The sequence below is a fragment of the Chelonoidis abingdonii genome, chromosome 9, assembly GCF_003597395.2.
Source record: "Chelonoidis abingdonii isolate Lonesome George chromosome 9, CheloAbing_2.0, whole genome shotgun sequence".
Classification (NCBI taxonomy): Eukaryota; Metazoa; Chordata; order Testudines; family Testudinidae; genus Chelonoidis; species Chelonoidis abingdonii.
In genome coordinates this window covers 10,329,823-10,343,625 of record NC_133777.1, presented here as the reverse complement: position 1 = coordinate 10,343,625, position 13,803 = coordinate 10,329,823, and the positions used below count along the sequence as shown (strand labels likewise).

General features: G+C 42.7%; 1 protein-coding gene across 1 annotated transcript in view; it reads right to left on the bottom strand.

Annotated features, from left to right (window-relative positions):
* Positions 1 to 303: 303 nt before the first annotated feature.
* Positions 304 to 13,803, bottom strand: part of CARD11 (caspase recruitment domain family member 11) — a 69,904-nt gene continuing 56,404 nt past the window's right edge. Inside the window, exons 17-24 of the mRNA XM_032767756.2 lie at positions 12,540 to 12,780; positions 12,000 to 12,096; positions 10,798 to 10,887; positions 9,341 to 9,473; positions 8,581 to 8,760; positions 5,980 to 6,104; positions 4,993 to 5,108; positions 304 to 4,462 (exon numbers count right to left, since the gene is read on the bottom strand). Coding sequence (XP_032623647.1) covers positions 4,258 to 4,462; positions 4,993 to 5,108; positions 5,980 to 6,104; positions 8,581 to 8,760; positions 9,341 to 9,473; positions 10,798 to 10,887; positions 12,000 to 12,096; positions 12,540 to 12,780 — 1,187 coding nt within the window. The 3' untranslated portion in view covers positions 304 to 4,257. The remainder of the gene's footprint in view (positions 4,463 to 4,992; positions 5,109 to 5,979; positions 6,105 to 8,580; positions 8,761 to 9,340; positions 9,474 to 10,797; positions 10,888 to 11,999; positions 12,097 to 12,539; positions 12,781 to 13,803) is intronic.

Below are 13,803 nucleotides of genomic sequence, written 5' to 3'. Positions count from 1 at the left end.
GTGAAATTAAATTTTTGAAAATGTTTTGTTTTGGGTCAATTGAAACATTTCAATTTAAAAAAATGAACATAAAAATGTCAAAACCAAAAATCAAAACATTCCATTCTGAAAATGTCAAAATGGAACGTTTCAACATTATCAAAAGGCTTCATTTTGATGTAATGACATTTCGTCAAAATTATCTTCCTTCTGTGGAATGTTTGCATTTTCCACTTCTTGGTGGAAAAACATACCATTGGAAAATTTTCAGCCAGCTCTTCTTATTTCAATTACTTAAGGGTAAAGAAATAGATTTTCCAACAGTTCATTTTTTAAAAAAGATTTTTATTTCCTGGTTCTGTAAGTGTTCTTACAAAATAAATAGCTCATCAAGTGACAAGGCAATTACCTTGGATGTTGGAAATCTCACCTTTTCAACTTAAGATTTTTGAAGAAAATTGAGACATTTTCCAGCTTCCAATTACAAACCTTCAGCAACTTGTACTTTAAGAGTTTGATGTAAACTTTGCTTACTTACTATAGGCTATACAAATCAGATGCATCTTCAGTTGAGATGGCCCTGAGCCAAATCTCCAGATTCAAACCCTGTATTCCAGTTTGAATGTGGTATTGCAGCTTGAATGTTTCTTTAATGGACTGTTTTATTGATATTATTTACTGGTATCATGGTAGCACCTAGAAGCCCCAATATTGGACCAGGACCCCCATTGTGCTAGGGACTGTACAAATGAAGAATAAAGAGACATTCCTTGAGCTAAAGAGCGAACACCCTGACATTTGGGAAAGCTTGGATTCTAATCTGGATTTCAAACTCCCACACCAAGGAGAGTTCAGACTGGGATTTCTGGCCCATTTTTATTCTACAATGAATTAAAACAATTTCCAATTAGTTGTCTGGTGGGCAATTTGCTTAGTTATTGCTCCTAATCCCTTGCAAACTCTGAATAAATGTTGTCTGCTACCCAAGGATGATTAACAGATTGGCTGTGCTCAGAAGAATGTCTGGGTGACTGACGGAGGTGGGATTGGTAATTTAAAAAGATACATCACGAATAAAAACTAGATGAATCAAAAACCTGGAACTGAGCCCCAGCTCCAAAGGTGGATCTCAAACCTATTTTTGGAACAGGCGGAGTCTGAACACAGATGCTGAACACCCTCAAATTTGGAAAAACACATATTTGTTTGCATATGTGTAGATACCAGAGGTTAGTTTGCCCCATTACAGAGAGGTGACACTTGGATCAGGATCCAGATCCTCAGCTGGTGTATGTTGTCATAGATAACTCCACTGACTTCAATGAGGCTATGGCAATGTACACCAGCTGTGGCTCTGCCCCTCGAGTTCACATCTGGGGATCAGATGGGGAACAAAACTTCCAGCCCATCTCCAATAATTCAGCCTGGAAAAATGGATGAGGATTCCACATACTATACAGGTTGTCAGACACCTGTGTAAAGGAATTGGGCATACTAGAACTGGGAGTTCTGCCTGTTGAGCTAGGGATGACTCCACTAGTTCACACCAGCAGACACTCACAATTCCTTACAGTATCAATGGCCTTGGAAATCACACTAGGTGTGTTAAGATGCCAGGAGACTGCATCGCTTCCATGGAGTCACTCCTTTTACAAAAAGAATTAGTTCTATCATCTCATCCAACCTCAGTCTCTATTGCCACCTTCCCATTGTCTCTGCATAAAGATGGTTCAACACTAAGCCTTGTGGTCACAGGACATCACAAATACCTGGAAAATGCCACTCTGACATGTAGGCCTCCTAAATGATGTTGCCTTCAGCTCTTGTAAATGACAAATGCCCTCTAGAGAATCATGCAATGTGCTGAGTACACCAGTTGGTTGTTACTCCCTGCCACAGAATGGTGGCATGTCATTACATATGCATACTATAATCCGTAAAGAACTTTGGGATTACAAACTACTAGTAGTGGTATAATATCTCTACTCCCCTACACTGCAGAAGAGGGCAGATTCCCAGCATATGGAGTAGGACAGACAACTAACTATTCTCAGAGAAATACTTGCTATGAACAGCTTTTCAAACAATGATGTGATGGGCAGAGTAGCAGGGAATGAGAGGGAAAATAGGCAATGATCTCTATAAGGTACCATAAGGGGAAAAAAAAAAAAAAGTACACCACTGCATGTGTAGGCACAGTCTGGCAGCTGACCAGGACAGAAAAAAAGTGCATCACCGTGGAGAGGCACCCAGCACACATGAACATCAGAGACACTTCCCAAGGATAATGCAGTCACTCATCTAGCAACTGTGACAGTGCCAGATGTTTTGCTTGGGCTCTGTGTGCCTTTTTATTACCAGCTGCTGCATGCTGGCCTGAAGCACTGAAACCAGGGACTCTGGATAAGCACAGGAGCAATGACAACTTTCAGTGTAGAATCCATCTAAAAAGGGAGGCGGAGGGGGAGGCATGGATGACTCAAGGGAAAAGGAATGTACAGCCACAGGTCACTGTTTCATTTATTCCAGGTCAGTAGTGGTGCACATCATTATTATTGGAAGGCTGCTGTGAAAATTAATTTGGTGGTTTCAGTCCAGTGCCTAGTGTACAGGCGTAACATTTTCAGAAGCACATAAGTGACAAAGGAGCTTACGTCCCACTGACTGTCAACAGAAGGTAGTGCTTTGAAAATGGGGCCTACGTTCCTAAGTAATGTAGACACTTTTGAAAATTTTACCCCAGATGTCTACAGCCAAGTGTGATACTCATTGGCTTCCATGCTGGCAATCATGGCAGAGGCCAAGGACCAAATTGGTCACTGAAACTGAACTTCCCCTAGAGGAAGAATTTCTCCTAGAGGAAGAATTTTCCCAATCATCCTCTAAAAATGGTCCCTCCTATTCAGACTGGGCATGTTGGCAGATGGCAGTGCTGGGGAAGCACGTAGGTCTCTGGGGTAAATGCAGACATCCAGTTTCCAGGAGTGTTAGTCCTGCACCAAAATTCTTCTTCTTTCTTGCCACTTCCCTATTGGGAGTCAGCAACTTTAATAGCCTTCTTCCAAAACTCATGACTGTATGCCCGGCTGTCATGCAGATTGGTCTCTCTGAGGTCTAGAGATATTTGGTCTATGTACCAAGTCTTTGGTCTCCCCTTTTGTCCTCTTCTGTCTACAATCATTGCAAGAGCCCTTCTACCGATATAGCTCTCAGGTCTCCATACTGACATAACCTAACCTTCCTCAACTTGTCTTCAGTTGCGGCAACCCACATAAGGCCCCTTACAACCTCATTACATTTCCTATCATGGAGCATCCAACCATTTGACAATCTCAACATCTTCATTTCCATGGCGGAGAGCATACTGATTTCCTTTCTTGTGGCTGGCCAAGTCTCTGTTCCGTAGATTAAGATGGGTTGAGTTATAGTTTTATACACTCTACTTTTTAACTATATTGGCATCTTTTTGAAATTCAGGATTGAAGTAGTGGGACTAGTAAAATAACAGTAACGGGGATCAACTAAGTGAAGTGTGGGCCCATTTGGAAAGGTTTGATTTGCCATTGGGGAGCTGGGAGTTTGCTTTGTTGAGGGTGCCACAACTAGGCAGGCTCCTGCAAATTGCTAAACAGAAATGAGGTTTAAAAATAAAGGGAAAATAAATTGTGATTTTCATTAATGCCAGGAACAAGGGTTATTTTCTTTCCTTCCCACATGACTGCACATACATGTACACACAGGGCTGTGTAGCTGCGGAGGGTATCAGTTGCAGTGTTTCTGTTGCTACTGGGCACCTTGCAGCTTCTTTAATGGAACATACTCAGCTTCTCACTTTGGACTGGGCGTGGGGTGCTCCATAGGTTCCATGTCCTTCAGCCTGACCCTGATCCTTTATCTCCCTATAGATTTCACTACTCTGGTCACATCAGGAGATTAATGAGGTCCATCTTTATACATAATAAATTACCTCAAGCTCTCTCTCGAGATCTTTGGCCTTCTCATGTGTTAAACAGCTGCCGACTCTGAATGGGGGATCCGGCGCTATGCTGGTAACAGTGTTCTCATCCAAGTTTTAGCTACCTAGCATCTGGGACACTCACTGTTAAACACACAGCTCTGATTTCATTCGACACACAAATTCTGCCAGCAGCAAGAGTCCCCAGCCAGCAAAGATGAAACAGGAGTGGCCAGCACTGCATCAGAGAATTCTGAAAGCCTCAGCTCCACTTTATGGTGTCCTTTCATTGCCACTGAGCTCCATTTTATTTGCTGCTATTTTTATAGCTGATCTTCGTCTATCCAGATGGTTTTACGCTGCTCTTCCCCAATCTTCTCCTTGATTATTCGGATGAGATCCTCAATACTGCTCCACATGTCTGCCTCTAGGGGGGCATAAAGGCATGGTAGTGTCTCCAGTTCTTTCTCCTTGTGGCGACACATGCGTAGGAACTCGTCCTCAGTCTCTGGCTTTGGCAACAGCTTCCTGCATCAGATGACCAAGCCGAAAATAAGCAAAAACAGGATTGTGTTTAAAGTGAATCCCTACAATCTCCCTCTTTCCCAGCAAGAGTTGATGTAAAGAAGGGTGTAGGACAGCTAGAATGTGACAGCTACTCCGGTCATGTCCTCTCCCACCAAAACTGACATGATGGAGAACAATGAAGGAGTGCTCGTTGTAGGGAGATTATCACTAGTCCTGACCCAACCTTTCCCAGTAGGGAATGGCACAGGAGTGCTCAGTATGGAGGAGCACACACATAGACCAGTCCAATGCCGTCCTCCTGCAACAAACATTGCCATCAGGAGTGGTGACAGAGTGCTGGATTTGGGGCAACTCATAGCTACTCCAGTGGTCATATTTCCGGGGAGGAGTCATGGGAGGAAACAGAGCCATACTGAAATACTAGATTAGCAAGAAGAAGCTCCCTCGCTCCCATGATAAAGTCATTGGACTATAGTGTTATTCAGTGACAAAGACACAATAGCATATGTTTGAAAGATTTGATATGTTACCTGAACCTTTTGATGTTTTTCTCTGAGACTCTGATAAAGAGAATAATGGGATATATCTTGGCTTTGATTAAATCCTTTGTGCAGCTTATTCCAGCTTCCAGCAGACAATGCTTATTCTAAAAACATAAAGTCATAACAGGGTCATGAGGGAACATCCACAGCTAGTATCTTACACTAATATCTTGTGATACAGACAGTCATATCTCAATAGGGTCAGGTGAATTGCTCTTCATTTATCAGACCTGATGTAAAACCTTTACATCAAATGTACATTTAAGTCCAAAATCCACAACTAGCCTATCAGACAAAAGCCCATTTTAGTACTCAGTATGAGAGCTCTCCTTTTGCAAAGGTTTAAAAATGAGTGACTCAAACTAAAGGTAATGAACAAGCTAAAATACTATATACAAAAAATAAAGTCAGACATATATTATATAGTCACATGCACGGGTGTGGTCTTTGATCAAAGAGAACATATACTGTAATTACTTCTGAAAAACAACCAACTACTCAGTTTAATCCTTCTTTTTTCTCCACCACGTAACAAATACACTGTATTTGAAGCTATCTCTCTGTCTGTCAATGTTATCTTTATACTGCATATCATTGTCTCTCTCTGTATCCCAGTCTATCCTTTTCCTTGTCTAGCTTCCCGTCTCTCTCTTTTGCATTCACACACAGACTAGGGAAGAGTGGGTAGGAAATGAAAGGGTATTTCACTCTGTCAAGGTAGGCCATCACAGAGAGAGAGTGCAAATGTAAAAGGATATGGCTAAGGATCAAAAAGAAAGGAAAAATAACTGCACAAAGCTAATGCTCTTTGGAGAAAGATAAATAGAAATCTGGGAACAGGATGTGAAAGGGAGAAAAAAGAAGCTACTCTGAAAACATAAGCCCTTAATGTGGCAGTTAACTTACCACTTTTTTTATGAAAAGCAACCCACTCTGTAGACAGCCTAAATACTGGCTACATTCCACAACCCTCACCTTGGCAGTGACGGCCTCAATATTGGCAGGTACAATGCATTCATAGGTGTTTGGATTCTTCTCTCTGGAAAAGATGATAGTCTCCGTCCTTTGCTTCCTTAGGAACTCTTCCTTTGTCACAATATCTGGAGAGGGAGGAGGATGAAAGGAAGGTTAGTAGGTTCACATAATATGTGCACCTAGGAAACTGTCCCGCAGGAATTTAGACAGGACACTGACAGTACAGGGAAAGAAGATCATGAGTCTTCCTGAGTGCTGGTCTCATTTCATTCATTTAATTGAACTGAAGCCTCAAATATGGCCTGCGCCAGTGAATTTCTGAGCAATCACCACAACATAATCAATGCACCCAATTACAACAATATGATGTAGTAAAAACTATACCAACACCTAAAATCAAAGAGCAACTATGTTCCACAGCACCAAATCACAAGGCTGGGTAGTAGCTGAGACAGCATTTCACACAGTATTAGGTTACTATATTACCACATTATTATTGGTGTTGCCATGGGGCTAAGGGGTCCCAGCCCGTTGTACTAGGTCTTGGACAACCACATAGCAGAGAGATGGTCCCTCCTCGGAAGAGCTTACCCAGCTCTTGTACTCACACTAAATAAACACTGCAAACCAAACTCAACAGCACGGTACAGAGCCTAGGAATCTGCAAATCAATCTGACTAGCAACAGACCAATTTCACTATGCAAGGTGTGTGAAATACAGAATAGTAAACAAACCATACAAATGGCAGAGTAAATCAGACTCTTAAAATTACTGTATTTATATCAGTCTAAGTTGTTCATAACAACAGAGATCAGGGTACTGGAATTTCAGAACAGATGGTTTTGAACCTAAGAGTCTCTCTTCATGAGGTAGTTGTGATGATCTGGGGAATCTGTTTGTATAATTTATTATTATTGTGTTGGATTATGAATTCTTTGTCGGTAACTTTACCAAGCTGCAAACTCCATTTTGACTTCTCTGTGACCTCTTTACCTGCATGTTGGACTGAAATTTGAACGAGTATTGATACAGGGCTGACAACAGTGGGTCATTAACTCAGATGGTCTTCTGTTCAAATATAAAGATCCTAGACAATTGACTGGTTCCAAACCAGGAAAATTGGTTTGTCAGGGGAGAGATCATCTGGCAATGAAGTCACCCGATAAGGGTCTGGGGTCATCAGAACAGGCTGATCTAGGAGTCACCTGACTGAAGAACTGAAAAGCTATGAAGGGCTCACAGGGAGACACACAGAAAGTGTGGGCAGGAGAGGGGAAGAGGATGGGCTGGCCAGCCAAAGCTGGCATGGGTGTGCAGGAGGAGAAGGCTCCATGTTTCAGAACACAAACCATGCACTGCAACGGAAGGATGCTGGATAGCCTCAAAGGACTCCGACTCCAGCCCACAGAATGCTCCAGAATGGTGAAGAAACTAAGGCAGTGCAATGCACATAGGGTTTCTTATTTGTGTATAGGGCTGTGTGTCTCCTGCTATTAAGAAAGAGCGATAATGTGTTAGAATCCTGTGCGATGTCTGTATGTGCTATGTGCCACACCTTTCCCCAAGAGGAAACCCAGAAGCCTCAAAACTGCAGGTGGAGTTCTGAAAGAGGGTGTGTTTAAGCTATGGCAGGAGTCTGAGGGTGCATTTTGATTAGTTGCTGTGGAGTGGTTGCAACTTAAGCTGTTGCATCCCTGCTGTATTACTCAGAAGCACTTGAGCTTCAGCCCAAGACCCCACCAATGGGCTAGCTAGCCCAAGCCTACAGCACCAATTAATTCAAGCTAGAGGTTTGCGTGTGTGGATGGGAATTGAGTTAGTGGTCACAGTCAAGTTATAACCTGAGATAACTGTGCTGTGAAGACACATCCTGAGGGGCCAGCACTGGTTCTAGGGACTGGGCTGTGCAGTCTAAGCTCTCAGGAGGGGGTGCCAGATTAAGATCTGTACTCTGAAGGCATGTTAGGGATCCTAAACCAGGGGAGTGACTGTACTCTGTTCATAGTCTGCAGGCTTAAAACAGAAGAGATTCAGCACCTGGATCCTCATAGCTGTCTGGTGAGTGGAAGAGAGGTGGCGCTTAATTGGAGCTATGACAGTAGTGTATCCCAGAGCAATCACGGTACAGGATATTGCTTTGAATGGTAAACAGTTAAGAGAGAGTTTCACTCAAAAACCTAGTCTTTGGAGAAGATCAAATGCAAGATCTTCACGTCCTGGACTAGAAAGAAACCTATCATTGGTTGGAAGAAAGATATTCATCATTATAGCAACAGCTAGACACGAGCTGATCGAAATGTCACACTACCTAGAGTTAAACACATTAGTACTGCCAAAGAACACTCACAACATGCCAGTCCCTGGAGTGTATCATGGCAACTATAGAACGTACACATGTACAACGTTCACAGACACAGCACCTCAGGACCATGGATATCTCAGACACATTCAGAATGTTCTTATAAATTGTCACATTCCAGGATGCAGAGCTATGCTGCGTGGCGACATGGCAGCAGGAGTTCCCAGCAGCTGGCATTTGTATGCCTACAGTAAAAAGGCTTGCTAAATTTAATATGTACTGCAATCTTTTACACATTTACCTGGCTTGCACATGTTGAATTCCAAGGCACCTCCAGAATTGAGAAGCTTCTGCACCAAGGTCTTTGCAAGCATAGTGGGAGTGAAGAGGACCGGGCGCCTGCGGTCACAGTGGATTGGTCGCACCAAACTATAGGGGATCAGACTTAGGCTCTTATTGATTTCACTTTCTGAATCCAAATCTGAGTAAAGAGGAGACCGTTTACAAATCTACAATTTGTTCTTCATCAGTACTAGCAGAAGGATGTAGAAGAATCACATACATTAGAGAAGGGAATTGCATGTTTGGTCATCTTATCCATCCCTCCACCCAGAGCAGTACTTCCCCTACAGTATATTCTCCAGTGCAATGTCTGGTCTAGTTTTAAATGACTCAAGCAATAGCCCCTCGTCATTGTCCTTGGGAGACTATTTCACAGCTAAATAGACCACTCAGTTTGACATTTTTCCTGATTAACAGCTTAAATTTTCCTTTGTTTAACTCTAATTCACTACTTGGAGTTATACCTCCTTGGAGGAAGAACAGGAGAGAACCTAGGAACAGTTGACAACAAAATAGGAAGTTTCAGGCCAGTGCACTTGTTTTCAAGAGCTATCTTTCCCCTGCCTCTCCAGAAAATTCCAAGGATTGAGTCACATGCACAACATAAAAATTAGAGATGGAAAAGGCCTAGGACCTGACTGTGCACTGCCTTCCACTTGTTTAGTCATTTAACCTATGTCAAGTGGGTGTAAAATCCTGTAGTGCTGTTATGTCCTTACCTTCCAGTTTATCAGGCAACAGCTTCATTACTTCAGAAGAGGTCCGGGCCAGACTGGAGGAATAGCCAGTGACAATGCGGACTCGCTCGTTGCTGTTCATACGTTTGTATTTGTTTTCAGACCTGCTAACAAACTGAAAGAGCAAACAAAGAGGCTTGACCCTCACCCATTCTATGGAATTATATTCTTTATTCTTCCACATATTTGTTTGCTCCATGCCCCTTTCCATTATCTACCAGATTTGAATTACCTCTGTGTCTAGCAAAAACAAGGCTACAGGTTCACCAACCCTTCCACAGAGCTTCTGGCTGAATTCCAGGGCTATTTTAAACAATGTAGATCTGACCTTCTGCTTTTGTTATTCCCTTGTGGAATTCTTTTCCTCTTGTTCTCTCTACTTATGAGTCATGTTCAATTTCTTTCTCAAAACCCTCTGGCATCAACAGAGTTACAGCAGATGGACTCACTGGGGAGTAGCATGCCCACTACGGATGTTAGCACAGCAGTTCCAGAGACTACCCATTTCTGTACCCTTATCTTATTGCACCCATCAACATTTAGTTTGTCAGCACTCAACATTTTTTTCCTATAGCAGAATTTAACACCCAACAAAATGCTTCTTTCATACACCATCCACCCAAATATTCACTCCCCCACCTGTGCATTCGCTAACCTTCCCAACCACACCCTTGGGGATTTATGTTAATAATGTGCTCTTCAGTCTAGTGGAGAAAGGTGTAACATGGTCCAATGGTTGGAAACTGAAGCTAGATAAATTCAGACTAGAAATAAGGTGCAAATATTTAAGTGAGAGTAATTAACCATTGGAACAATTTACCAAGGGTCATGGTGGAGTCTCCATCACTGACAATTTTTAAATGAAGATTGGATGTTTTTCTAAAAGATCTGCTCTAGGAATTGTCTGGGGGAAGTTCAATGACCTGTGTTATACAGGAGTTCATACTAAATAATCGCAATGGTCTCATCTGACCTTGGAATCTATGACTCATACCATTCACCCACCCATTTGCCATCCTCTTCACGGTATCTGGTCCTGCAGTTAAAAAAACTATTCTCTTCTGGGATTTCATTCTCCTAAGTACCAAGAGAGTTAGTCTGGTCAAGAGAATTTATTGTCATGCTTCAGATGAGGTCCATTTTAGCCCTGCATGCCAGGGCTGTATGATATATCCAGATTATATTAATAATGGAGATGAGAGTATTAAAAGCTAAAGGTCTCGCATGTCAGGGACAGTTAGAAATAGATTCAATCAGATTTGTCATATGTTAAATCTCTTTGTGACAATCATAAGCACTTGTACAATGTCTCCAGCACGGGAAGTTAGACTCTGAGCGAACATGATACCTGAGAATGTCACAAAGAGATGTCTGACTCAAAGCTCCCAGTGAAAAATCATGCTCTGATGTTTTGTAGAGGAGAATTTTAACTTTATTACCTGTAAAATCTGTCCCAAAAGGAAGCTTGCACGGGAGAGGCGAGGGCTGGTTTTGGGGTCATTCTGTGGGTCCTCTGGCTGCAGTGTATTCTGATAAAAATTATACAGGAAAAGATCAATTTCAGTAAACCGTAGCATCCAAAAACCAAAACAGGCCTTGAGCAGCTATTCGGCTATTTACAGTTAAGGAGATAGCGACTCATTAGCATTCATACCCATTACAAAGTTAAGGAGTGTTCTGTGCAAACCACAGACTTAGCACCGCCTAGGCTGAGAAACTCTGCTCCTGTTACTACTTCCCCACATGCCACTCACTCTTCAGAGGAAGTTTTGTGACTGTGTCTGCACTAGAGATTTGACCAGAGGCCACCTGTGCAGTGACAAGTTTACTGTGGGATGGCAGGGCTATTTGCATCCAGTCATGCATTTATGCCAGTGATTGCCATCTACCCTGACACTTGATCAGAGGAGACTGGAGGACCATCTGGTGCTTTACCTAGTTTGAAGTCTAATCCAAATGGTGATTGTAGCATCTCTGCATTACTGGAAGCATTCTTATGTGTGGTCCCAAAGTGTGTTAAAGGAGTGCTAGGTGCACACACGGTGGCTAATACAGCAGAAAACTAATGTACTAATGTACGGAATAGGAACTCTTGGGGCTACAGGAATAGACTTAAACCAGTATCACTGTGAGTAGGGGGAAAAGTCTGAAGACCTGATGCACAGACGATACAGTAATCCCACGTCTCTACATGGGATATACTTTTGGAGGAGAGAGATTCTTTGGGCCTAGAGACAAAGAGAATTCTAAAGGTTAGATGCTTGTTCAAGACAGGAGAGAAAAAATTCTGATTATTAGCTCTAAGGACACAGCTTCTTCCCATGTATGATTGAGGGAAAGACCTTTGGAAGGTTAGAGATGTGGAAGACTTAAAGAGACTAGAGGCCAGGTAGACTGGATATTAAACAGTGGTGACTTCTCCCTGTCAGCATCAGGAATTAAAATTATACTGGAACTAGACCTTGAGCAGGGAACACTATGGGTAAAAGGAATGGAGACACATGACAGTTACCCACAGAGTGGACCAAAGGAAGCTTCCAGAGAGTGATTCACAACAGGAATGTAAGGTAAAGATGAAGTAGTGAGCAATATAGAGTGCTAGAGGAATTGGTGTGGAAAGACCTTGCCTGTGGAGACCTACCCGGAGTGCTCGAAGAGTGTTGGATGAACTTTCCGTCTCATCCCTGCTGCCTCTGTGCATCAACCGCTGTAGCTTCACCAGAAAGAGCTGCTGGGCTCTGCAAGAAACAGTGAACATGTGGATCAAGAAGATGCATTTGAGATCATCTAGAGGAAGAGTGGATGCAATCAATAGTCAGTGTTTGGGAAAAGACTAAAGAGAACAGCAATGAGGAGTGGCTGAATCACAGAGTGAAGACAAGGAACAAAATAGTCAGCAGGACTGTGGTACACAGCTGAGGAAAAGGGGTCTCCATTGTACATCTTCCTATCCTGCTTTCTGAGAAACCCACAGTCTCCTAATAAAATCTGGTGTCTTCCCCTCAAAACCCTTATGCTCACATGCTTATGCTTATGTTGCAACCAAACACCCATCCTGACCACCAACCCTGAGAGTTGCACCTCCTCCCATTATAGCAGGTACTGATTTACACAACAGTGCTCATATAGTTGCTGCTCGTGGTCACGGTCACTGTCCTATTTCAGCCTGCATTATGCTCACCTGCTGTAGCTGGGGATGGTCCCCGTTTCCAGGTTCCTGTCAGTGAAGGGGTCAACTCTGGCACACAGCCACTCACACTTCCCCTGGTACATGGTGTCAAGAATATGCACAATCTCATCACACTTCACCGACAGGGAGCAGCAGTCCAGCTGGCTAGAGATGTTCAGATTCAGACGGATGTGAAATGAGTCTCCTGACATGATCAATCCTTCATCCAGTTCCGAAAGCAGTTTCCTGTAACCTGCAGCAACAAAGGAAGGAGCCAAGCAGGGTCAATCTGTGGCCAAGTGCTGCTGTATTCCTAGCTTTCACTGAGTAGGCACTGTTGTGGTAGAAGTTCATCGCACTGAAATCCTAGCTTAAATTGACAGGGCACTTCTGAGAGGAAATTCACACTGATAGAGTGATAGTTGGAATAGTTTGGGAGCAGCTCACGCTGCAGGTATCACAGTCCATAAGAGATTCCTGTTGTAAGGATAGATTCAGGCAACATCATTTCAGGTAGGTTTTATACAAATCATCCATAAAACAGTGAATTTCCCAACAAAGACACAGGCTGAAAAGCTTAAGCTGTTAGACTTAATCCTGCAAGTATAACATGAGTTCTACCAGGTGGTCTAATGGCAGACTATTCGCTTTATTAACAGCTGTAACTGGCACTCCCACAATGTGTAACATGCTTTATCTGCAGCCAAGTGGTGCTCAAAAAAGGGTGATATTCTTTTCTACTTAAACATCAAAGGAAAATCAAAGAAATCAGTTCCACCATGATCTATACAACTGAATTCCCCTGACTAGGATAAAGAAGGGGGCAACAAAGCTACACAAGTAAAAAATGGGTTTGGGAATGTAATTTTTAATCCAAAATACCAAATTATTGCTACAAGCCATGATCATTAAAACCAAACTCCATTCACCATGCACACGCTTCAGCGGGTAAAGATAAGATAAAACTGCAACAGGAATAAACAAGGTAAACTCCAAAGTGTAACTGTTAAATCAGACTTTAGAGGTGTAAAAGAAAATGTAGCACACCATGTTACATCACAGAAAATAGTGCACAAAAATCATCTGGCACATTGTGATTATTGTCTCCAATGACCCACTGTGGTAATCTAGCCTCCCAGTCCCAGACCTGAACTTTAGCGTCCACAATCTGGTCCTGTCCCAAACCTGGACTTTTGCGTCCAAAAGTCTGGGGGCTTACCTGAAACTCCCCCAAGCTCACTACCAGCTTGGGTATTTGGGCTGCCACCAGGTCAGG